Here is a 24,123-nt window from a genome sequence, read left to right as displayed (position 1 = left end):
ATAAATCCCGTTTTATTAAAAACCAATCCATCTCTGGTGTGTTGCATTCCAGCAGCTAGCAAACTAGAACTTGAACTAACATTAGTGAATGAACTTGGAGAATTTCAGCTAAGAACAGCGGCTATCAGGAGATAGAAATAAGGTAGATGTTGGGTATTTGGAGCTGAAGGGATACAGATTGTGCAATGGGACTGATTGTAAAAATTCAGAAATAGATAGCACAATACTACCTAACCAATCTAATAATGTTAGTATGCTGAATGAAGTGAATGTGTGAGGGAGGAGGGCTGGGACCACAAATGAAATCAGAAGGAAAGATAGATGATAACGACTGAGATGGTATAATCTAGGAATGCCTAGAGTGTACAATGATAGTGACTAAATGTACAAATTAAAAAATATTTTTGCAAAACAAAAAATGAACGAAAGATAAAGATTGACAGTAGGCTAAGATAGACTTAAAGAAGAATACTTCCAAATCTTTTAATTCCTCTCATGTCATGTAGGCTTAAAGAACAGAAAAACTGGGAAGCTACATAACTTATTTTTGAGACTAGTAATATCCAGTTAACAAAACCTGTTAAGGATATAACAATAAGTGGAAACTTGGTGAATCTCATTTATGTGTCAAAGAAGTAGAACATCTAAAATAAATATATGTAATTGCACAGTTGAAAAAAAAAAGTTACCAGGGGATTCAGGATAGGGAGAGAAAAAAGAAAGCTGTACACAGCCTCAAGCAACTCCTCAACACCATCATCTTCACCCATTCTACTTCCGTCCATCCCCAAATCCTGTCCCTTTTACATAATATATACCTCCAAATCCATCACCTTTACCACCTCCATCAGATATACTCCTCAACGTTCTGGTCCGCTCTCATCATCTTTTATCTGGATGAAGTCCGTGGACACAGAACTGGCCTCTCCACATCTGCTCTGGGTCTCCTCTTCCCTCTTTTTCCTGTATAAGTTCCCCCAGGACTCAGACTTTGTTCCAAAAAAGTCACCTCTACCCTAGCCACTGATATCTCAGAATATAACCACTGATGGGTCAGCATATCTTCATGATGAAATTACAACGTACCTGTATTGCTTGATTCTCAACCCTTATGCATCTGTCTTGAACTCTTGTGCCTGTAGCTTTTCTTTTCACCTCTGCAGAAGTTGTCTTGCCCCTAGCTATTGCCAATTCCTGCCCCAGAGTTAGATCACACCTTTCGGGAAGTTCCCTTCACTTATTTTCTACATCTTTTGAACTTCATACTTTCTGTACTTAAAATACAAATATGCCCAAGTTCCTTACACTTGGAGAAAATGCTCACAGCTTTATAATGGTCTCTCACTGCATTGGCTCTACTTTCCATACAGCCAAATTTCATGAAGGAATTGCCTCATTCAAAGAGCTATCTTCAAATACCATACCTTTCCTTTTCCCTTATTTTCTTTCATTTTTTTAATTGAGATATACCTTACTTGCTGTGGTATGCACAAATCTGAACTCAGCTTGATTAATTTTTTCCCCTTTTTTTAAATGCAAAGTCATGTGTATTTATATATATATTTATTTTTTCACAATCACACAATCACAATGCAAAAGCTATGTCATTATACAATCATCTTCAAGAAACATGGCTACTGGATCAGCCTGATTAATTTTTGCGTATGTATAAATCTGAGAAACCACCTCCTATATCAATATACAAAATACTTCTAGTGCCTCAGCATTTCCTTTTGGCCCCTTGTAGTCAATACCTCCTCCTATCAAGGTTACCACTCCTTAGAGTCTGTCCAAAGGGATTAGTTTTGTGGGGGGAGGGGAGGTTTGTTTTTCTTCCTCATGTAAAAACATTTTTTAGAATTTGTACGTTTAGTCACTATCATTATACACTTTAGGCATTCCTAGATTATACCATCTCAATCTTTATCATCTATCTTTCTTTCTGATTTCATTTGTGCCCCCAGCCCTCCTCCCTCTATCATTCTCACATTCAGCTTCATTCAGTGTTTTAACATAATTGTATTACAGTTAGATAGTATTGTGCTGTCCATTTCTGAGTTTTTACATTCAGTCCTGTTGTACAATCTGTATCCCTTCAGCTCCAATTACCCAATATCTTCCCGTATTTCTCCTGATGATCTCTGTTACCAATGAAATTCTCCAATTTTTTTCACTAGTATTAGTTCATATCAGTGAGACCATACAGTTTTTGTCCTTTTGTTTCTGGCTAATCTCACTCAGCATAATGTCCTTAAGGTCCATCCATGTTGTTACATACTTCATAACTTTATTCTGTCTTACAGCTGCATAATATTCTATCGTATGTATATACCACACTTTATTTAGCCACACGTCTGTTGATGGACATTTTGGCTGTTTCCATCTCTTCGCAATTGTAAATAATGCTGCTATAAACATTGGTGTGCAAATGTCTGTTTGTGTCCTTGCCCTCGTGTCCTCTGAGTAGATACCTCGCAATGGTATTGCTGGGTCATATGGCATTTCTGTATTTAGCTTTTTGAGGAACCACCAAACTGCCTTCCACAGCGGTTGTACCATTTGACATTCCCACCAACAGTGGATAAGTGTGCCTCTTTCTCCACATCCTCTCCAGCACTTGTCATTTTCTGTTTCATTGATAATGGCCATTCTGGTGGGTGTGAGATGATATCTCATTGTGGTTTTGATTTGCATTTCTCTAATAGCCAGGGAAGTTGAGTATCTCTTCATGTGCATTTTGGGCATTTGTATTTCCTCTTCTGAGAAGTGTCTGTTCAAGTCTTTTGCCCATTTTGTAATTGGATTGACTGTCTTTTTGTTGTTGAGTTGAACAATCTCTTTATAAATTCTGGATACTAGACTTTTATCAGATATGTCATTTCCAAATATTGTCTCCCATTGTGTAGGCTGTCTTTTTACTTTCTTGACAAATTTCTTTGATGCACAAAAGTGTTTAATTTTGAGGAGTTCCCATTTATTTATTTATTTCTTCAGTGCTCTTGCTTTGGGTGTAATATCTAGGAAACTGCCTCCTATTATAAGATTTATAAGATATTTCCGTATATTTTCTTCTAACACTTTTATGTTCTTAGATCTAATGTTTAGATCTTTGGTCCATTTTGAGTTAACTTTTGTATAGGGTATGAGATATGGGTCCTCTTTCATTCTTTTGCATATGGATAAACAGTTCTCTAGGCACCATTTATTGAAGAGAATGTTCTGTCCCAGGTGAATTGGCTTGGCTGCTTTATCAAAGATCAATCCTCCATAGATGAGAGAGTCTATATCTGAACACTCTATTCTATTTCATTGTTCAATATATCTATCTTTATGCCAGTACTGTGCTGTTTTGATCACTGTAGCTTCATAATACGCCTTAAAGTCAAGTAGTGTGAGACCTCCGACTTCATTTTTTTTCCTCAGGATACTTTTAGCTATTCAGGGAACACTGCCATTCCAGATAAAATTGGTTATTGGTTTTTCTATTTCTGAAAAGTAAGCTTTTGGGATTTTAATTGGTATTGCATTGACTCTGTAAATCAATTTAGATAGAATTGACATCTTAACTACATTTAGTCTTCCAGTCCTTGAACAGGGTATGCCCTTCCATCTATTTAGGTCTTCTGCGATTTCTTTTAACAATTTCTTGTAGTTTTCTTTGTATAGGTCTTTTGTCTCTTTAGTTAAATTTATTCCTAAATATATTATTCTTTTGGTTGCAGTTGTAAATGGAATTCTTTTCTTGATTTCCCCCTCAGATTTTCATTACTAATGTACAGAAACATTACAGATTTTTGAGTGTTGCTCTTGTAACCTGCCACTTTGCTATACTCATTTATTAGCTCTAGTAGTTTTGCTGTGGAATTTTTTGGGTTTTCGACATTTGGTATCATATCAGTGAGAGTTTTACTTCTTCCTTTCCAATTTTGATGCCTTGTATTTCTTTTTCTTGTGTAATTGCTCTGGCTGGAACTTCCAACACAATGTTGAATAACAGTGGTGATAGTGGACATCCTTGTCTTGTTCCTGATCTTAGGGGGAAAGTTTTCAGTTTTTCCCCATTAAGGATGATATTAGCTGTAGGTTTTTCATATATTCCCTTTATCATTTTAGGGAAGTTCCCTTGTATTCCTATCCTTTGAGGTGTTTTCAACAGGAAAGGATGTTGAATTTTGTCAAATGTCTTTTCTGCATCAATCGAGCTGATCATATCATTTTCCTGCTTTGATTTGTTGATATGGTGTATTGCATTAACTGATTTTCTTATGTTGAACCATCCTTGCATACCTGGGATGAATCCTACTTGGTCATGATGTATAGTTCTTGTAATGTGTTGCTAGATTCGATTTGCTAGAATTTTATTGAGGATTTTTGCATCTATATTCATTAAAGAGATTGGTCTGTAGTTTTCTTTTTTTGTAATATGTTTGTCTGGCTTTGGTATAAGGATGATGTTGGCTTCATAGAATGAGTTAGGTAGCTTTCCTCCTCTTCAATTTTTTTTGAATTGTTGAGCAGTATGGGTACTAATTCTTTCTGGAGTGTTTGCTAGAATTCACGTGTCAAGCCATCTGGTCCTGGACTTTTCTTTTTGGGGAGCTTCTTAATGACTGATTCAATTTCTTTACTTGTTGTTGGTTTGTTGAGGTCGTCTATTTCTTCTCAAGTCAAAGTTGGTTGTTCATGCCTTTCTAGAAAGTTGTCCATCTCATCTACATTGTTTTATTTATTAGCGTAAATTTGTTAATAGTATCCTGTCATTAGTTCCTTTATTTCTGTGGGGTCAATGGTTATGTCTCCTCTTCCATTTCTGGTCTTATTTATTTGCATCCTCTCTCTTCATCTTTTTGTCAGTCTTGCTAAAGGTCCATCAATCTTATTGATTTTCTCATAAAACCCGCTTCTGGTTTTGTTGATTTTCTCTATTGTTTTCATGTTCTCAATTTCATTTATTTCTGCTCTAATCTTCATTATTTCATTCCTTTTGCTTGCCTTTGGGTTAGTTTGCTGTTCTTTCTCTACTTCTTCCAAGTGGACAGTTAATTCCCGAATTTTTGCCCTTTCTTCTTTTTTGATATAGGCATTTAGGGCAATAAATTTCCCTCATAGCACTGCCTTTGCTGCATCCCATAAGTTTTGATATGTTGTGTTTTCATTTTCATTTACCTCGAGATATTTACTGATTTCTCTTGTAATTTCTTCCTTGACCCCCTGGTTTAAGAGTGTGTTGTTGAGCCTCCACATATTTGTGAATTTTCTGGCATTCTGCCTATAATTGATTTCTAACTTCATTCCTTTATGATCTGAGAAAATGTGTATGATTTCAGTCTTTTTTAATTTATTGAGACTTGCTTTGTGACCCAGCATATGGTCTATCTTTGAGAATGATCCATGAGCACTTGAGAAAAACTGTATCCTGCTGTTGTGGGGTGTAATGTTCTATAAATGTCTGTTAAGTCTAGCTCATTTATTGTATTATTCAAATTCTCTGTTTCTTTATTGATCCTCTGTCTAGATGTTCTGTCCATTGATGAGAGTGGTGAATTGAAGTCTCCAACTATTATGGTAGATGTGTCTATTTCTCTTTTCAGTGTTTACTGCATGTATTTTGGAGCATTCTGGCTTGGTGTATAAATATTTATGATTGTTATGTCTTCTTGCTGAATTGTTCCTTTTATTAATACATAGTATCCTTCTTTGTCTCTTTTAACTGTTTTACATTTGAAGTCTAATTTGTTGGATATTAGTATAGCTACTCCTGCTCTTTTCTGGTTGTTATTTGCATGAAATATTTTTTCCCAACCTTTTCCTTTCAACCTACGTTTATCCTTGGGTCTAAGATCTGTTTCCTGTTGACCACGTATAGATGGGTCCTGTTTTTTAATCCGTTCTGTCAGTCTATGTCTTTTGATCGGGGAATTTAATCCATTAATATTTAGTGTTATTACTGTATGGGTAGTACTTTCTAATACCATTTTGCCTTTTGGGTTTTATACGTCATATCTAATTTTCCTTCTTTTTACCTTTACTCATAGTCTTCATTTCTACACTGTTCTCCACACCCCTTTCTTCTGTCTTCTCCTATCTGTCTCTTGTGCTCCCTTTAGTATTTCTGTCAGAGCTGGTCTCTTGGTCACAAATTCTCTTAGTGATTTTTTGTCTGAAAATGTTTTCATTTCTCCCTCAATTTTGAAGGACAGTTTTGCTGGATATTGAATTCTTGGTTGGCAGTTTTTTTTTTTTAGTAATTTAAATATATCATCCCACTGTCTTCTCGCCTCCATGGTTTCTGCTGCAAAATCTACATGTAGTCTTATTGGGCTTCCCTTGTATGTGATGTATTGCTTTTCTCTTACTGCTTTCAAGAGTCTCTCTTTCTCTCTGACCTCTGACATTCTGATTAGTAAGTGTCTTGGAGTACGTCTGTTTGGATCTCTTCTCTTTGGGGTATTCTGCACTTCTTGGATCTGTAATTTTAAGTCTCCCATAAGAGTTGGGAAATTTTCAGTGACAATTTCTTCCATTAGTGTTTCTCCTCCTTTTCCCTTCTCTTCTTCTGGAACACCCACAACACGTATATTTGTGCGCTCCATATTGTCTTTCAGTTCCCTGAGTCCCTGCTCATATTTTTCCATTTTTGTCCCTCTATTTTCTTTTGCTTGTCGGATTTCAGATGTTCCGTCCTCCAGTTCACTAATCCTGTCTTCTGCCTCTCGAAATCTAACATTGTAGGTTTCCATTGTTTATCTCTTCTTCTGTGCCTTTCATTCCCATAAGTTCTGTGATTTGTTTTTTCAGACTTTTGATTTCTTCTTTTTAATTCCTTCCCTTCCTTCTTTATATCCTCCCTCAGTTCATTGATTTGGTTTTTGATGAGGTTTTCCATGTCCCTTCGTATTTTCTGAATTAATTGTTTCAGCTCCTGTATCTCATTTGAATTGTTGGTTTGTGCCTTTGACTGGGTCATATCTTCAATTTTCCTAGTGTGTGTTGTTATTTTTTGCTGGTGGCTAGGTATTTAATTGCCTTAATTAGTTTATTCTGGAGGTTGTTTTCACTTCTTTTACCTAGGGTTATTTTGCTGGATGAATTTGTTGTTTGTCTGTTCTTTGACATTCAGTTCAGCTTTTTCTGGGCCTCTAGCTTCGGTTTTGTTTAACAGAGGAGAAGTTTTCTTGTTTTCTTGTGTCTTGCCCTGCCTGTGTGGTGCCTTCCCCCCTCCCCCAACCCTTAGGAGAGTCTACTTAGGTATTATAGACCCCAGGCGGATTTTCCCAGACCAAACTGGCCTCCTATCAGGACAAAAGAATCACCTGCATCAATTTTCCCTGAGGGTGAGACCCAGCAGGTTGGAAACCTTTCCTGTGAAGTCTCTGGACTCTGTTTTTCTTATCCTGCCCAGTATGTGGCGCTTGTCTGCCTGCAGGTCCCACCAGCATAAGATGTTGCAGTACCTTTAACTTTGGCAGACTTTCCCTGCTGGAGACAGAGGAGAGGTTGTTGGCTGGGTTTTTTTTTTTTTTCTTTCTTTTTTATTAGTAAAAAAAATTACAAGAAACACAAACATTCCTAACACATACACTCAGCAATTCACAATATCATCACATAGTTGCATATTCATCATCATGATAATTTCCCAGAACATTAGCATCAATTCAGAAAAAGAAATAAAAAGACAACAGAAAAATATAACAAACTGAAGAAAAAAAAATTTTACATGCCATCCCCTTACTGATCCCTTTCATTGATCACTAGCATTTCAAACTGAATCTATTTTAACATTTGTTCCCCCTATTATTTAATTTTTATTCCATATGTTCTACTCATCTATTGACAAGGTAGATAAAAGGAGCATCAGACACAAGGTTTTCACAATCACAGAGTCACATTGTGAAAGCTTTATCATTGTTCAATCATCATCAAGAAACATGACTACTGGAACACAGCTCTACATTTTCAGGCAGTTCCCTCCAGCCTCTCCACGAAATCTTGAAGGACAAGGTGATATCTACTTAATGCATAAGAATAACCTCCAGGATAACCTCTCAACTCTGTTTGGAATCTCTCAGGTATTGACACTTAGTCTCATTTCACTCTTCCCCCTTTTGGTCGAGAAGGTTTTCTCAATCCCTTGATGCTGGGTCTCAGCTCATTCTAGAGTTTTTCTCAATCCCTTGATGTTGAATCTCAGCTCATTCTGGGATTTCTGTCCCATGCTGCCAGGAAGATCCACACCCCTGGGAGTCATGTCCCACGTAGAGAGGGGGAGGGTGGTGAATCTGCTTGCTGTGTTGGCTGGAGAGAGAGGCCACATCTGAGCAACAAAAGAGGTTCTCTTGGGGATGACTCTTAGGCTTAATTTTAAGTAGGCTTGACCTATCCCCTGTGGGGTTAAGTTTCATATGAACAAACCCCCAAGACTGGGGGCTCAGCCTAAAGCTTTGGTTGTCCACACTGCTTGTGAGAATATCAAGAATTCAACTTGGGGAAGTTGAGTTTTCCCCTGTTCTCACCATTCCCCGAAGAGGACTTTGCAAATTCTTTTCCACTCACTGATCAAATCACTCTGGGATTCATCAGGGCATCACGTGGACAAAGCAACAAAATCTCATGTCCTATACAAAGTTCCATGTGCTTAAGGTGTTCAATCAACTATCTACATAAGTTATATTAGGAGATGCACTAGTCAAAGTATAGATTTGTACCAAACAAACATTTTTTGCTTTTGTCTCACACATTAGTTGAAATTTTAAAATATTAATTACCATCTACTTTCAGCACTGCAGTAATGACATTCTTCTGTTCTTCCTCATGCAAAAACATTTTTAAATTTGTACATTTAGTCACTATCATTATACATCTAGGCATTCCTAGATTACACCATCTTAATCTTAATCGTCTATCTTTCTTTGTGATTTCATTTATGCCCCAGCCTTCCTCCCTCTATCATTCTCATATGCAGTTTCATTCAGTGTTTTTACATAATTATATTACAGTTAGGTAATATTGTGCTGTCCGTTTCTGAGTTTTTATATTCATTCCTGTTGCACAATCTGTATCCCTTCAGTTCCAATTACGCAATATCTTACCCTATTTCTATCTCCTGATGGTCTCTGTTACCAAGGAAATATTCCAAGTTTATTCACTAATGTCAGTTCATATCAGTGAGACCATACAGTATTTGTACTTTTGTTTCTGGCTAATCACACTCAGCATTATGTCCTTACGGTCCATTCATGTTGTTACATACTTCATAACTTTATTCTGTCTTACAGCTGTATAATATTCCATCTTATGTAAATGTCACAGTTTGTTTAGTCAACTGTCTGTTGATGGACATTTTGGCTGTTTCCATCTCTTGGTAATTGTTAATAATGCTGCTATAAACATTGGTGTGTAAATGTCCATTTGTGTCCTTGGCCTTGTGTCTTTTGAGTAGAGACAGCATATAGATGGGTCCTGTTTTTTAATCCATTCTGCCACACTATGTCGTTTGATTGGAGAGTTTAATCCATTAACATTCAGTGTTATTACTGCTTGGGTAGTACTTTCTTCTACTAGTTTGCTTTCTGGATTTTATTTGTCATATCTAATTTTCCTTCTTTTTACCTTTACTCATAGTCTTCCTTTCTATACTCTTCTCCACACCTCTCTCTTCTGTCTTCGTATCTGTCTCTAGCATTCCCTTTAGTATTTCTTGCAGAGCTGGTCTCTTGGTCACAAATTCTCTCAGTGATTTTTTGTCTGAAAATGTTTTAATTTCTCCCTCATTTTTGAAGGACAGTTTTGCTGGATATAGAATTCTTGGTTGGCAGTTTTTCTCTTTTAATAATTTAAATATATTATCCCACTGTCTTATCGCCTCCATGGTTTCTGCTGAGAGATCTGCGCGTAATACTTATTGGGCTTCCCTTGTATGTGATGGATTGCTTTTCTCTTGCTGCTTTGAAGATCCTCTCTTTCTCTTTGACCTCTGACATTCTGATTATTAAATGTCTTGGAGTATGTCTATTTGGATCTATTCTCTTTGGGGTACGCTGCACTTCTTGGATCTGTAATTTTAAGTCTTTCATAAGAGTTGGGAAATTTTCAGTGATAATTTCCTCCATTAGTTTTTCTCCTCCTCTTCTCTTCTCCTTCTGGGACACACACAACACATACATTTGTGTGCTTCATATTGTCTTTCAATTCCCTGAGTCCCTGCTCATATTTTTCCATTTTTTTCCTATAGTTTCTGTTTCTTGTTGGATTTCAGATGTTCCATCCTCCAGTTTAGAAATCTTATGTTCTGTCCCTCAAAATCTACCATTGTAGGTTTCCATTGTTTTTTTCATCTCTTCTACTGTGTCTTTCATTCCCATAAGTTCTGTGATTTGTTTTTTCAGACTTTCACTTTCTTCTTTTTGTTCTTTCCTTCCCTTCTTATATCCTCCCTCAATTCATTGATTTGGTTTTTGATGAGGTTTTCCATGTCTGTTCGTACATTCTGAATTAATTGTTTCAACTCCTGTATGTCATTTGAATTGTTGGTTTGTTCCTTTGACTGGGCCATATCTTAAATTTTCCTAGTGTGATTTTTTATTTTTTGCTGGCGTCTAGGCATTTAATTACCTTAATTAGTTTATTCTGGAGATTGCTTTCACTTCTTTTACCTAGTATTTTCTTGCTGGATGAATTTGTTGTCTGTCTGTTCTTTGACATTCCGTTCAGCTTTATCTGGACCTTTAGCTTAAGTTTTGTTTAACAGAGGAGAATTTTTCAGTTCTTTTTTTTCTTGTTTCTTGCCCTGCTTGTGTGGTGCCTTCCCCACCACACACACACTTAGGAGGGTCTACTTAGATATTATAGACCCCAGCCAGATTTTCCCAGACCAAACTGGCCTCCTATCAGGAGGAAAGAGTCACCTGTGTCAGTTTTCCCTGAGGGTGAGACCCAGCAGGTTGAAAGACTTTCCTGTGAAGTCTCTGGACTCTGTTTTTCTTATCCTGCCCTGTGTGTGGAGCTTGTTAGACTGCAGGTCCCGCCAGCATAAGATGATGCAGTACCTTTAACTTTGGCAGACTCTCCCTGCTGGGGGCATGGTGGAGACAGAGGAGAGGTTGTAGGCTGGTTTTAATGGCTTCAAATTACCAAGCCCTGGTATCTGAATTCCTTGATGGAGGGATTCCACCTGGGTGGGGTTTCACCCCTCCCCTTGGGAAGGCACAGGCTCCAGACAAGCCCCCAAAAGAGCTCACTTCTGCCTATGCCTGGAGCAGTTGTAACCTGAAAAGTCCTGCTGCTATATCTGGAGGCAGTCAAGCCTTTGTAGATACACAGCCCCAAAAACTTCTGTTTCCTTCTTTTTTTTCCCCCTTTTTCTGTCAGTCCTGCCCTCTTGGCGCCAGTGCAAAAATGAGCAACCTCCACTTTGATCAGGTTCACCTAACCTGGGGGCCTATCTTTAGTAGTCAGAATTTGTTAATTAGTTCCACAATTGGCATTTGATTGTGCCCAGTCCCTGCTGCTGGTAAAGTCCTTTCCTTTCCCCTCTGGGAAGCAGCCTGTGGGGGAGGGTTGCTGGCCGCCACAGCTTTGGAAACTCACGGTTCTGGGGGGTGCTCGCAGCTGATCCAGCTGGTCCAGACTGGGGTACACTGTGTGTTTGGTCGCTGATGTGGCCCCAGGAGCTGTTCTGTACTGTTTCTGGTTATTTAGTAGTTGTTCTGGAGGATGAACTAAAACGCGCACGTTGTTAAGCCGCCTTCTTGACCCGGAAGTCTCCTGTTGGCTGGTTTTAATGGCTCCAAATTACCAAGCCCTAGTGTCTGAATTCCTTAAGGGAGGGATTCCACCTGAGTTGGGCTTCACTCCCCTGGGGAAGGCATAGGCTCCAGAGGAGCCCTCAAACAAGCTTGTTTCTGCCTATGCCTGGGGCAGTTGCAGCCTGAGAAGCCCTGATGCTGTATCCAAAGGCAGTCAAGATTTTGTAGAAACACAGCCACAAAAACCTCTGTTTCTTCTTTTTTTTTCGTTTTCTGTCCACCCTGTCCCCTTGGCGCTGGCGCAAAAATGAGTGACCTCCGCTTTGACCAGGTTCACCTGAGCTGGGGGCCTATTTTTAGGTGTCAGAGTTTGTTAATTAATTCCACACTTGAAGCTTAGTTGCGCTCATCCCCTGCTGCTGGTAAAGTCTCTTTCCTTTCCCCTCTGGGAAGCAGCCTGTGGGCAAGGGGTGCCAGTCGCCATGGCTTGGGGGCTCACGGCCAGGCCAGCTGGTCCAGACTGGGGTATGTTGTGTGTCCGTTCAGTGACATGGCCCCAGGAGCTGTTCTGTACTGTTCCTTGTTATTTCATAGCTGTTCTAGAGGACTAACTAAATCCTGTACCTTGCTAAGCCTTCATCTTTGGTAATCTCCTCATGTCTTTGTCTTGATCATCGTTGTGTCTATGAGATTTGTTTTCATATAACAGAATTGGTTCATTCTTTATGTTGTGAAGTGTCTCATGAGATAAACCACCATTCTTTTTTCAAATCCCTCTTGATTTGAGTTTTCAGTTTTTGGATATTATGAAGTAAGCTGCTGAGTATATATTGTTCATGTTGTTTGGAGGATATAAGTACTCATTTCTTTAGGGAATGTACCCAACAGTGGACTGACTGTTTTACCTCATCCTTACAACAGTCCTTTAAGGGAGGTCCTATATTTATCAGTGTTCATTAAAAGAGAAAATAGAAGCTTAAGGAATTTGAGGGGCTTGTCACAAGCCACAGAGGGTGGGGAGGTGGCTGGAATTTGAGTTCAAGGTATTTGTCCTCAGAGGCCATGATCTTACCACAATACTCTTACTTTTATTGAGGACCTCTTATGTACAGATTTAGATTGTTATCCTTAGTTTGTGGTACAGTGTCGTCGTTGGTCCATGAGTGTTTATTTAATTATTTTATTTCACTCATTTCTCCTGGACAATAGTAGACTGACCAACATCTCCCAACCCAAGAATAAGAATTTTACTTAATACTCTATATGCCCTTCTCCGTGTGCCTCTTCTTTTTCCCTCTCCATGGTGATAACATTTTCCCAGAATTGTGGGCTTATTGCCCCATTCTTTTTTTGTGGGAATGTTTTTACAAATAAATTCAATTTCTTTAGTAGATATTGGGCTATTTAGATTTTTTTGTTTCTTGGGTCAGTTTTGGTAACTTGTGTCTATCAAAGAATTTGTCAATACTATATTTGTCAGATTACTGTATTGTGGAGCTTTACTTTTTCTAAAACATCTTTAAAAAGGTGTCATAGTGGCTTCCTAGTATATACATTTTAAAATTCAGCATTATGTTAGAAAATCCATGATGCATATAACTGTAGATAAGTTTTTTTCCTGATATACGATACTCATTGCATAACTGAATCACAATGTATCGGTCTTTCTCCAGGGCATTTCATTTTTTCACTCTCAAAAGTGGTGTTGCGGGTGGGCCATGGTGGCTCAGTAGGCAGAGTTGGCTGGAGACCCGGGTTTGATTCTCGGAGCCTGCCCATGCCAAAAAAAAAAAAAAAAAAACGTTGCAAGGAAAAGCTAAGCCTAAGAGTTACCCCCCAGAGAATCTCTTTTGTTACTCAGATGTGGCCTCTCTGTCTAAGCCAACATGACAGGTGAACTCTGCCCTCCCCCACTATGTGGGACATGACTCCCAGGGTTGTAAATCTTCATGGCAACATGGGACCTGACTCCTGGAGATGAGCCGAAACCTAGCTTCATGGGAATGAGAAAACCTTCTTGACCAAAAGAGGGAAGAGAGAAATGAGACAAAATAATGTCTCAGTGGCTGAGAAATTTCAGAGTCAAAAAGTTATCCTGAAGGTTTTTCTTCTGTATTATATTGTTCTAGTTTGCTAGCTGCCAGAATGCAACACACCAGAGACGGATTGGCTTTTAATAAAAGGGGATTTATATTGTTGGTTCTTCAGAGGAAAGGCAGCTAACTCTCCACTGAGGTTCTTTCTTACGTGGAAGGCACAGGATGGTCTCTGCTGGTCTTCCCTCCAGGCCCCTGGGTTCCAACGACTTTCCCCGGGGTGACTTCTTTCTGTATCTCCAAAGGCCTGGGCTGAGCTGCAGGTGCTGAGATGAGGAATGCCAAGCTGCTTAGGCTGTGTTACATTGGGTCCTCTCATTTAAGCACCAGCCAATTAAGTCAAATGTCACTCATTGCAGCAGACACGCCTCCTAGCCAACTGCAGGTGTAATTGGCAACAGATGAGAGTCACGTACCGTTGGATTGTGTCCGCAGCAACAGAACTAGGTATGCTCACCTGGCCAAGTTGACAACTGAATCTAACTAACACATATATAGATACTCTTTTTTAGTTTATGGTATATTGGAATGGCTAGAGGGAAGTGCCTGAAACTGTTGAACTGTGTACCAGTAGCCATGTTTCTTGAAGAAGACTGTATAGCTATATAAGTTTTACAGTGTGACTATGTGCTTGTGAAAACCTTGTGTCTAATGCTTGTTTTATCCAGGGTATGGACAGATGAGTAAAAAAAAAAAACGGATAAAAAAATAAATTAATTAATGATGGGAGGGGTGAGGGGTAAAATAAATTGGGTAGCTTGAAGTACTAGTGGTCAATGAGAGGGAGGGGTAAAGGGTATGAGGTGTGATGAATTTTTCCTTTTTTTTCCAAATTCCTTTTTCTGGAGTGATGCAAATGTTCTTAAAATGATTATGGGAATGAACACACAACTATGTGATGATATTGTGAGACATTGATTGTATGCCATGTATGAACTATATGTGTGTGAAGATTTGTCAATAAAAATATCTTTAAAAAAGGAATAAAAATAAATAATAGGCGGAGATAAAGGATAAAAATTGGGAAGATTGAAGAACAGTGGGTCAGTGAAAGGGAGGGAGGATGTATGAGTTTTTTTCTTTTAATTCCTTTTCCTGGAGTAATTCAAATGTTCTAAAAATGATCATGGTGTAGAACACAGTTTTATGTGATGATATTGTGACCTCCCTAATATGGTTGGAATGAACATGTGTGGATATTTCTCAATAAAAATGTAAAAAAAAACATTGCTACCCTGAACATTCACATGGATGTGTTCTCATGTACATAAGGAGATGTTCCATTGATCCGTATCTTGTTTTGTTTTCTTTGGGTATGTATTAGTTAGGGTTCTCTAGAGAAACAGAATCAACAGGGAACACTCGCAAATATAAAATTTATAAAAGTGTCTCACATGACCATGGGAACACAGAGTCCAAAATCCTCAGTGCAGGCTGTGAAGCTGACAGTTCCCATGGAGGGTCTGGATGAGCTCCACAGGAGAGGCTCGCCAGCCGAAGCAGGCAGAGTCTTTCTCTTCTGAATCCTCCTTATAAGGCTTCCAATGATTAGATTGAGCACCACTCATTGTAGAAGACACTCCCCTTAGCGGATTACAAATGGAATCAACTGTGGATGCAGCTGACCTGATCATGATTTAATTCTATGAAATGTCCTCATTGCAGCAGACAGGCCAGCACTTGCCCAACCAAACAGGTACCACCACTTGGCCAAGTTGACACATGAACCTGACCATGACAGTGTGCATGGACTAGGTATCAAACACTGGTCTCGCACATGGCAGGTGAGCATTCTAACACTGAACCACCCATGTGCCCAATATCTTCTTTTATACTTGATATTATAAAGCTCCTGAAGTTTTCCAAAGAAATGGATACGTCTTGGCAGCTCATTTGTTCTTGATTTGCTGAGGAAGTTGTAGGCCTTAGATATTTTTGGCCAATATGTGTCTTCTCTGAAATGTCACGTATAATAGCTGCCCATTTTTCCTATTAAGTTGTTTACCCTAGAGCTGTTTTATCTTCTCTGCCATATATCAAAGCTCCACTTTTATAGGAGTCTCTCACTGAGTTCTCTATTCTTTTTTCATTGTCAGTTTGTCTTAGCTTTGTACCACTACCATATTTCACTGACATCTATAATTTCAAAATAATTCAGTTATCTGTAGTGTAGGTCCCCCTCCTTATTCCTCAGGGATATTTTTGGCTCTTTGCTTTTTAATATACATTCTAAAATAAGCTTGTCAAATTCCATAAACAAAGTTGGGATTTTTTATGGAATTGTATTGAATTTACATATTGATTTGGGGAGAATTGTCAGCTTTGTAATATTTTCTCTTTTTATAGAGATCATCTTTAATCTTTAAGCAAAATGTTATAATTTTTTCCACTAGATCAATATTTTGGTAGTCTTTTTACCTAGCTATTCCCCAGGCATATCAAACTCAATATGTCCACCCAGATTCTGCTCACTTCTGCCTCACAAGCCTGTCCTGGGAGAGGCATTGGGGATACCCCATCATCTTGCAGAATCTTAGGAACCAACTTCCCCCTCTGTCCCTGCATGTCTTTGCATTCTCATCAACACCTTCCTCCCATGCACTGAGGTTCCTTAGATTCTCTGAAGACTCTGCGCCTTTGTCCATTCTGTCTCCTAAGGCTGCAGTGCTCTTCCTACTCTCACTCTCTGGCAATTCCTACCTCTCCATTAGGATTTTCCTGTTCTGGAAAGTGTTCTTGATCTCTTCCTGTTTCCTAACAGAACTAGATGCTCATTTCTAATGCTTTCATAATACCATGAGATGCCCTCATTTAAAGCAAACTCACCACACACAAAGTCTTTGTTATTCTAACAGTTTCTGGCCTTTATGATGAGGCAGGGTCTCCCCTACTCTATCCTCTTCCCTTGGGCTTGCTTGTAGAAGTGTTACAAGTCCAAGGACCAGAAAAGAAATTGCAAATCTGGTTCCCAGGGTTGTCACAATATAGTAGGTTCAAGGCACTCCTTTAATTTTTATTTTTTTATTGAAGTGGTTATCAGGTTTCTTCTCTATTGACGTCACTAATAGGTCCTCTTCTATCCTGGATTTCTTTCAGGTGACAAAGCACACCTTGAGACCACAAAGTGTACAGCTTCTGAGCTGCCCTTGGCTGAGGGGACCGTACACTGGGGAGAGCCAACACAGGGAACCTTAGAAGTCGCCCAATTTGGGCAAGCTGAGGATCACATTGGGCTGCTGGAAATTCAGGAGGAATATTTGAGAACAGGGATAGAATCCCAGCAGGAGAAGCTTCCTGGGAAAATGACCTCTGACCCTGATGGTTTGGGGACTACTGATAGTTTATGTTCAAAGGTTGTACAGGAACCAACATCTCCAGGAGCTTCTCTTTTTAGCCGTGACTCAGGTGGGCCAGGTAAAGATCCCAGTATTCACAAAGGGAAAAATCTCTATAAATGCAAGGAATGTGGAAAAGAATTTAACAAGACTTTTCTCCTTGTTCGACATGAGCGGATTCATTCTGGAGTGAAGCCCTATGAATGCACAGAGTGTGGGAAATCCTTCAGTAAGAGCACATACCTCCTTCAGCACCACATGGTCCACACTGGGGAGAAGCCCTATAAATGCAGTGAGTGTGGGAAGGCCTTCAACCGCAGGTCACACCTTACACAACACCAGTGAATTCACACTGGAGAGAAGCCTTACAAGTGCGATGAATGTGGGAAAGCCTTCACCCACCGCTCCACTTTTGTCTTGCATAATCATAGTCACACAGGAGAGAAACCCTTTTTGTGCAAAGAATGTGGGAAAGTGTTTTGGGACAGGCCAGGCTTCATTCGACACTACGTCATTCACACGGGAGAGAATCCCTATGAGTGTTTTGAGTGTGGAAACACCTTCAAACACAGTTCATACCCCATGTGGCACCAGCAGACTCACACTGGTGAAAAGCCCTATGAGTGCAGTGAATGTGGGAAAGCCTTCTGTGAGAGTGCAGCACTCATACACCACTACATCATCCACACTGGGGAGAAGCCCTTTGAGTGTATGGAGTGTGGGAAGGCCTTCAACCACAGGTCGTACCTCAAGAGGCACCAGCGGATTCACACTGGGGAGAAGCCCTATGTGTGCAGTGAATGTGGAAAGGCCTTCACCCATTGTTCCACTTTTATCTTGCATAAAAGGGCCCATACTGGAGAAAAACCATTTGAGTGCAAAGAATGTGGAAAAGCCTTTAGCAATCGAGCAGACCTCATTCGACACTATAGCATCCACACTGGAGAGAAGCCCTATGAGTGCATGGACTGTGGAAAGGCCTTCAGCCGCAGCTCACACCTCAGGAGGCACCAGCGGATTCACACTGGAGAGAAGCCCTGTGAATGCATCGAGTGTGGGAAAGCCTTTTTTTCAAGCACAAATCTCATTCGACACTCTGTCATCCACACTGGAGAGAAGCCTTACGAGTGCACTGAGTGTGGGAAAACCTTTTGTTCAAGCACAAACCTCATTCGACACTCTGTCAACCACACTGGAGAGAAACCCTATAAGTGTAGTGAATGTGGAAAGGGCTTTAGTCGCAGCTCATCCCTCACTCAGCACCAAAAGATTCATATTGGGAGAAACCCTATCAGTGTAACAGACATGGGAAGACCTTTCCCACGTGGGCTGACTTCAGTCAACATCCAGAAACTCCTACTGAGGAAAGACTTTTTAAATGTGACTACTGAGGAAAATCTTTGGCCGTAGGAAATATCTTACTCAGATCTGATCATTCATATTGAAGAGGAAAATAGTAAGTGTCATTGACATGAGAAAACTTGTTGCAGATCATCATTTGTCATCTAAAGAATCATATAGGAATTGAGTTAAACCTTTATTGTATATGTGAGAATTCATCCGGTAGTTATTGAGCACTTAGGAAAACCTTCAGCCTCATTTTTCTCCTTAGTTTACACTGTAAAATGATCTCAAGAATATTTAAACAAAGAAAATGAGGTGAAGCACACAGGACAAAAGAAAATTGCAAGCACAGCATTTTTCATACTTTCATGCCAAGTTTATGACAGTATGTAATTGTATTCTTTATTTGAAGGAAAAGGAGTATTGTTTCAGAGATGAAAGGGCCATGTACACTTTGTCTTGTATATATATATTCACTGCTGTCCAATGTCAAAACTGTTTAATTTAAGGGCAGGTTGAAAATATTTATTAAAAGCCTTCTTTGTCTCTAATCTTGAGATGCATACATCCTTATGAGAAATATGAAGGCTTATATCATGAAATATTTTATATTTAGGAGATAAATATACATATACAAATGGCAGTATTTTACTATACTATTTGATTTTTAAAAATCAAACCATCTCTTCATACAATTTTAGTAACCTAACACTTGTACTTTTTTTTTGATACCAGGCTATTATTTTTTTATTTTCTCTGTGGCAAGGTAATGCTATTCTGTAGCTGTGTGACCTTCCCAGATGAGTCCTAATTCTTTCCTCTGAAAAAAAAACAGCCTGGAGAAGAATCTCATTTTTAATCTTATGAAGGATTGTGTTTATTTGCTTTAAAGTAAAGTGACTGAAGATTTCACAGGCCAACCAATGTATGTACATGCAATATGTGTGCGTTCTATAATTATCACCATGGACCTTGGTGCCATCTTCAGCAGGGAATTTTGGAATTCCTTCATTTGAATTTTCTTTGAAGCTGTATTTTAGCCACATGCAATAGCCAGTGTTACCACTGATTATATCATAGAGAAAGAAGTGAAAGTAAACGTGCTCATTTTGAACCCTCTGCAAGAGGGTTTTTAAATGAACAGCTGTGGTTTTACATTCCTGTTGTGGGCAGAACCTTTCCCTCTTGCTTTACACCATCTCTGTGAATACACTTTTTACTCCTTTTGCTGGCATAACTGAGAATACTGCATTAGCACTAGTTCCCAAATACATTTCCTTCTAAAAGTTTTATGGTTTTACAATTTACATTTAAATTTCAGATCCACTTTGAGGTAAATTTGTGTTACAGTGTGAGGTTTAGATTGTTACTTTTTTTTTTTTTTTTTGTCCATGGATGTTCGGTTTTCCAGCACTTTTTATTGCAATGTCTATTAGGCCTCCAGTCAGTTACTTTTGCCCCTTTATCAAAAATCAGTCAGACAAATTCATGTTGGTCTATTTCTGGTAATTCTATGTTCCATTGATTTGTCTGTCAAACCTCTGCAGATATCATACTGTCTGGATTACTGTAGCTGTCTAAAACACCTTAAAATTGAATAAAGTGACTCTTTCCTCTTTATTTAAAAAAAATTGATTTCTCTATCCTAGTTCCCTTGTCTTTCCACATAAATTTTAGAAGATGCTTATCTATATTCATAAAATTTTGCTGAAATTTTTTCTTTTCTAATGGAAGCATTTAAAAGTATGTTAGGGCCATCCTAAAAATTTCCATATGTTAATTATATTTTCATTCAGTTCTAATTATTTCTTGATTATTTTTGAGACTTCCTCTCTAACCCATGGATTTTTAGAAGTATGTTTAATTTCCATGTGTTTGAAATATTTCCTGTTACCTTTCCGTTATTGATATCTAGTTTTTTTTTCACATTTTGTCAGAGCACACACATTGTATGATTTCAGCACTTAAATTTTTTGAGGTTTGTTTTATGAACCAGTATATGAACTATCTTATGGAGTGTTGGAGGGAGGCTTGTCAAGGTGCCCACCATCTCAGACTTAATAATTCTCAGGTGGGGTCTGGCAAGCAGGGACTTTGATGGGAGCAAAGCACAATGATTTTCTCCATTTTACTGACCAGGGCTAAATTTCTCTCCTAGAATTCCTCAAGAGATTTTATGAGAAGAGAGTGAGATCAAGATTAAGAAATTGTTTTATAAAATGCTGTAAGAAAGTTCAAGCCCAAGAGACCTAATTTCAGGTCTGACTCTGAATCTGGAGTCATCTTCCAGGGGTCCTTTGGGCTGTATTTCATTCAGTTTCCCATTAGTGGTGCTGCTTGTGAGGACAAACATTCAGGACTCAGCATGCTGGGTTTGGGGATAGCTGACTATAGCTGGAGAATATTGTGCACAGGTAAGTTAATGCCCAAAGGGGAGATTCATATAGAGGGACATTCCCATACAACCACTGGAGGCAAGGAGTAGTAGCCCTGAGTATCCCCCAGTCCTGGTTCTCAACCCAACTGCAAGATCTGCTCTTTGTCTGGTTTCAGCAAGCCTCAGATTCCGAACAACTCTGGGGAAGTTTTATGCTCAGGCTTCTAGTTCCTAATAAGCAAGAATTGATTTCAGAGCAGATTTCCAAACAAATGAAAAAGGCCCATTTATACCACAGTCAGTCTGCTCTCCTGATTAAATCACCTTCTCTTTGGCCTCACCCCACCACTCCTGCTTTCCCTTTGTCTGTCCCTTCCCTGCAGCCCCACGTCACCTTCTCGTGTCTCACTGGCACCTCATGTCCAATGGGCAATCTGCCCTCCACCCCTTGGCAGAGGCTTCTGTTTCCAATCTCCTATTGGGCACTAGCTCCCAACAGTCTCAGAGATTTCAACCAATAGAACTTAGATGGGAGGTATCTGCTTAACCAATGGGGCCAGTATTGGATATCTAATGAGTCCATCCTACATTGCCCAAGATTTCCCACAATATGGCATATCCCAGGAACCACAAGCAGAAGAGGAACTTCGAGGCAAGTGACTGCCCAGAGCCTCTCTCTGGCCTTTCTGGCAGTGGGTGAGAATTAGAACAGCCTCAACCCGAATATTACCTCACTTCTTTTCAGAATCACTTGTACCTAAATTCCTAGTTCCAGAGAGTCCCAGAAAGATGTCAGTGTGCATCGTATCTTGTCCTCGTGAATCACCCTAGGGCTATAATGTAATCAGTCAATTCTCAGCCCACTGGTGAAGGGAAAAGAGCCAGGAACAAAGAAAAGGGGGCTGACATGAAGAAACTAAAGTGAGGAGATGGACATAGAATAAAGGGACAATATCTCTTTTTTCAACGGCTTCTGAGGGCCAAAACTAGTCCAGCATGTCACCGTGTAAGTGTCTTCAGCTTTCCATCTGGAAGAGGAAGTGGGAACATCAACTGGGAAGGGGTAAAGTAGAGTAAGCTGGCGGAAGCTGAGAGCTGCTGTCCTGACTGAACACCCGGGCTGGACCTTGTGAAGAGAAGTGACAGGGCAGAGGGAGGTGGGTGGAATGAAAGAGGAAGGTGGACACCTGGGATCCCTGATATTGCCTCTCAACTACAGTACAGAGGCTCTTGTCCTTTCCTGTCAGGCAGGGCTTAACAATGAATTTTTTAAAAACATTTTTTATGGTGAAATATATATACAAATAAGCAATAAATTTCAAAGTACATTTCAACAAGTAGTTATAGAACAGATTTCAAAGTTTGGCATGGGTTACAGTTCCACAGTTTCAGGTTCTTCCTACCTGCTCCAAGAAACTGGAGACTAAAATATCAATTTAAAGATTCAGCAGTCGTATTCATTTGTTAAATCCTATCTTCTCTGTTACAACTCCTCATTCTCCTTTGATCCTTCTCCCAATCTTTAGGGTATTAGGGCTATGTCCATTCTAACTTTCTGTTGTTGGAAAGGGGTGTTGACAGTATGGGATAGGGGGATGGAACTAGTTGATGGTTCTTGAAGAGGATGGCCCTTCTGGGTTTCAGGACTTACCTGGCCCAGGAACCATCTGGAGATTGTAGGTTTCTAGAAAGTAATCTTAGCATGGGAAACTTTTGTAGAATCTCAGATAGAGATATAGCTGTTCTTTAGGATTAACAGGATTGGTGTTGGTTGGGGTTTGGCAAACCATGGCAATTAGCAATAGCTTGCATAAGGGTAGCTTCCAGAATAGCCTCTCAACTCTATTTGAAATCTCTTAGACACTGATACCTTATGTTTTGTTACATTTCTCTCCCCCCTTTTGGTCAGAAGGCACTGTCAGTGCCAGGGCCTGCCTCATCCCTGGGAGTCATGTCCCATGTTGCCAGGGAGACTTTAACCCCTGTATGGCATGTCCCACGTAGAGAGGAAGGCATTGATTTTCCTTGCAGGGTTGGGCTTAGAAAGAGAGAGGCCACATCTGAGCAACAAAAGAGGTTTTCTGGAAGTAACTGTAAGGTATAATTATAGGTCGTCTTAGGTTCTTCTCTACAGATATAAGTTTCATAAGAGCAAGCTTCAAGATCAAGGGCTTGCAACACGACAAGCAAACTCACTGCCCTCCCCTTCTCTGCATGGGACATGACTCCCAGGGGTGTAAACCTTCCTGACAATGTGGGACAGAAATCCTAGAATGAGCTGGGACTCAGTATCAAGGGATTGAGAAAACCCAGGCCAAAAAGGAACAGAAGAAATGAGAGAGAGTATGAATGGCTGAGAGATTTCAGAGTCGAGAGGTTATCCCAGAGGTTATTCTTACACATTATATAGATATCCCCTTTTTAGTTAAGTTATATTGTAGAGGCTGGAGGGAAGTGCCTGAAAATGTAGAGCTGTGTTCCAGTAGCCACGTCTATTGAAGATGTTTTTATAGTCATATAGCTTTCATAATGTGACTGTGAAAACCTTGTGTCTGATACTCCTTTTATCTACGGTATGGACAGATGAGTAAAATATATGGATTAAAAATAAATAGTGGGGGGAACAAATGTTAAAATAAATTTAGTAGATTGAGATGCTAAGGGAGTGGTAAGAGGTATAGAAAAAAATAGGGAAACAGGCTAAAATATACTGCGTAGAAGGAAATACAAGCAGTCAATGAGAGGGAGGGGTAAGGGGTATGATATGTATGAACTTTTTTCTTTTTCTTTTTCTGAATTGATGCAAATGTTCTAAGAAATGAATATGGTGGTGAATATACAACTATGTGATGATACTGTGAGCTACTGATTATATGCCAAGAACGGAATGATCATATGGTAAGAATGTTAGGGTTTGTTTGTTGTTATGTTTTAAAAAAAAATTTTTTTAAAAAGATCAAGGGTTGGCATATTGACTTGGGAGTCACTAATGTTTGAGAGAGTACCAGGGGTTTCCCAGTGGGAAACACAATAAGTTGGACATCTGCTGGGTAAGGGGAAATTTGGCAATATACACCTGGCTTGGCTTAAGGAAAGCCATCTTCAGTGTGCCTACAACTGTTCCAAGTCCCAGTTAGAGAAGGAAGGACTGTGAGCAGGCACCAGGATTAGCACAGGCTGGAAGCTTTACCTTAGTAATTAGACTGAATTCCAGAGAAAAATATTCA

General features: G+C 39.4%; 1 protein-coding gene across 1 annotated transcript in view; it reads left to right on the top strand.

Moving 5' to 3' along the window:
• Positions 1-20,273, top strand: part of LOC143658552 (uncharacterized) — a 29,559-nt gene extending 9,286 nt beyond the window's left edge. The window contains 1 exon segment of the mRNA XM_077130634.1: positions 16,937-20,273. Within this exon segment, the coding sequence (XP_076986749.1) occupies positions 16,937-18,585 (1,649 nt within the window). The 3' untranslated portion in view covers positions 18,586-20,273.
• Positions 20,274-24,123: the final 3,850 nt, after the last annotated feature.

The sequence above is a fragment of the Tamandua tetradactyla genome, chromosome 16, assembly GCF_023851605.1.
Source record: "Tamandua tetradactyla isolate mTamTet1 chromosome 16, mTamTet1.pri, whole genome shotgun sequence".
NCBI lineage: Eukaryota > Metazoa > Chordata > Mammalia > Pilosa > Myrmecophagidae > Tamandua > Tamandua tetradactyla.
The sequence above is the reverse complement of the archived record's forward strand: the minus strand, read 5'-3'. Positions and strand labels throughout refer to the sequence as shown.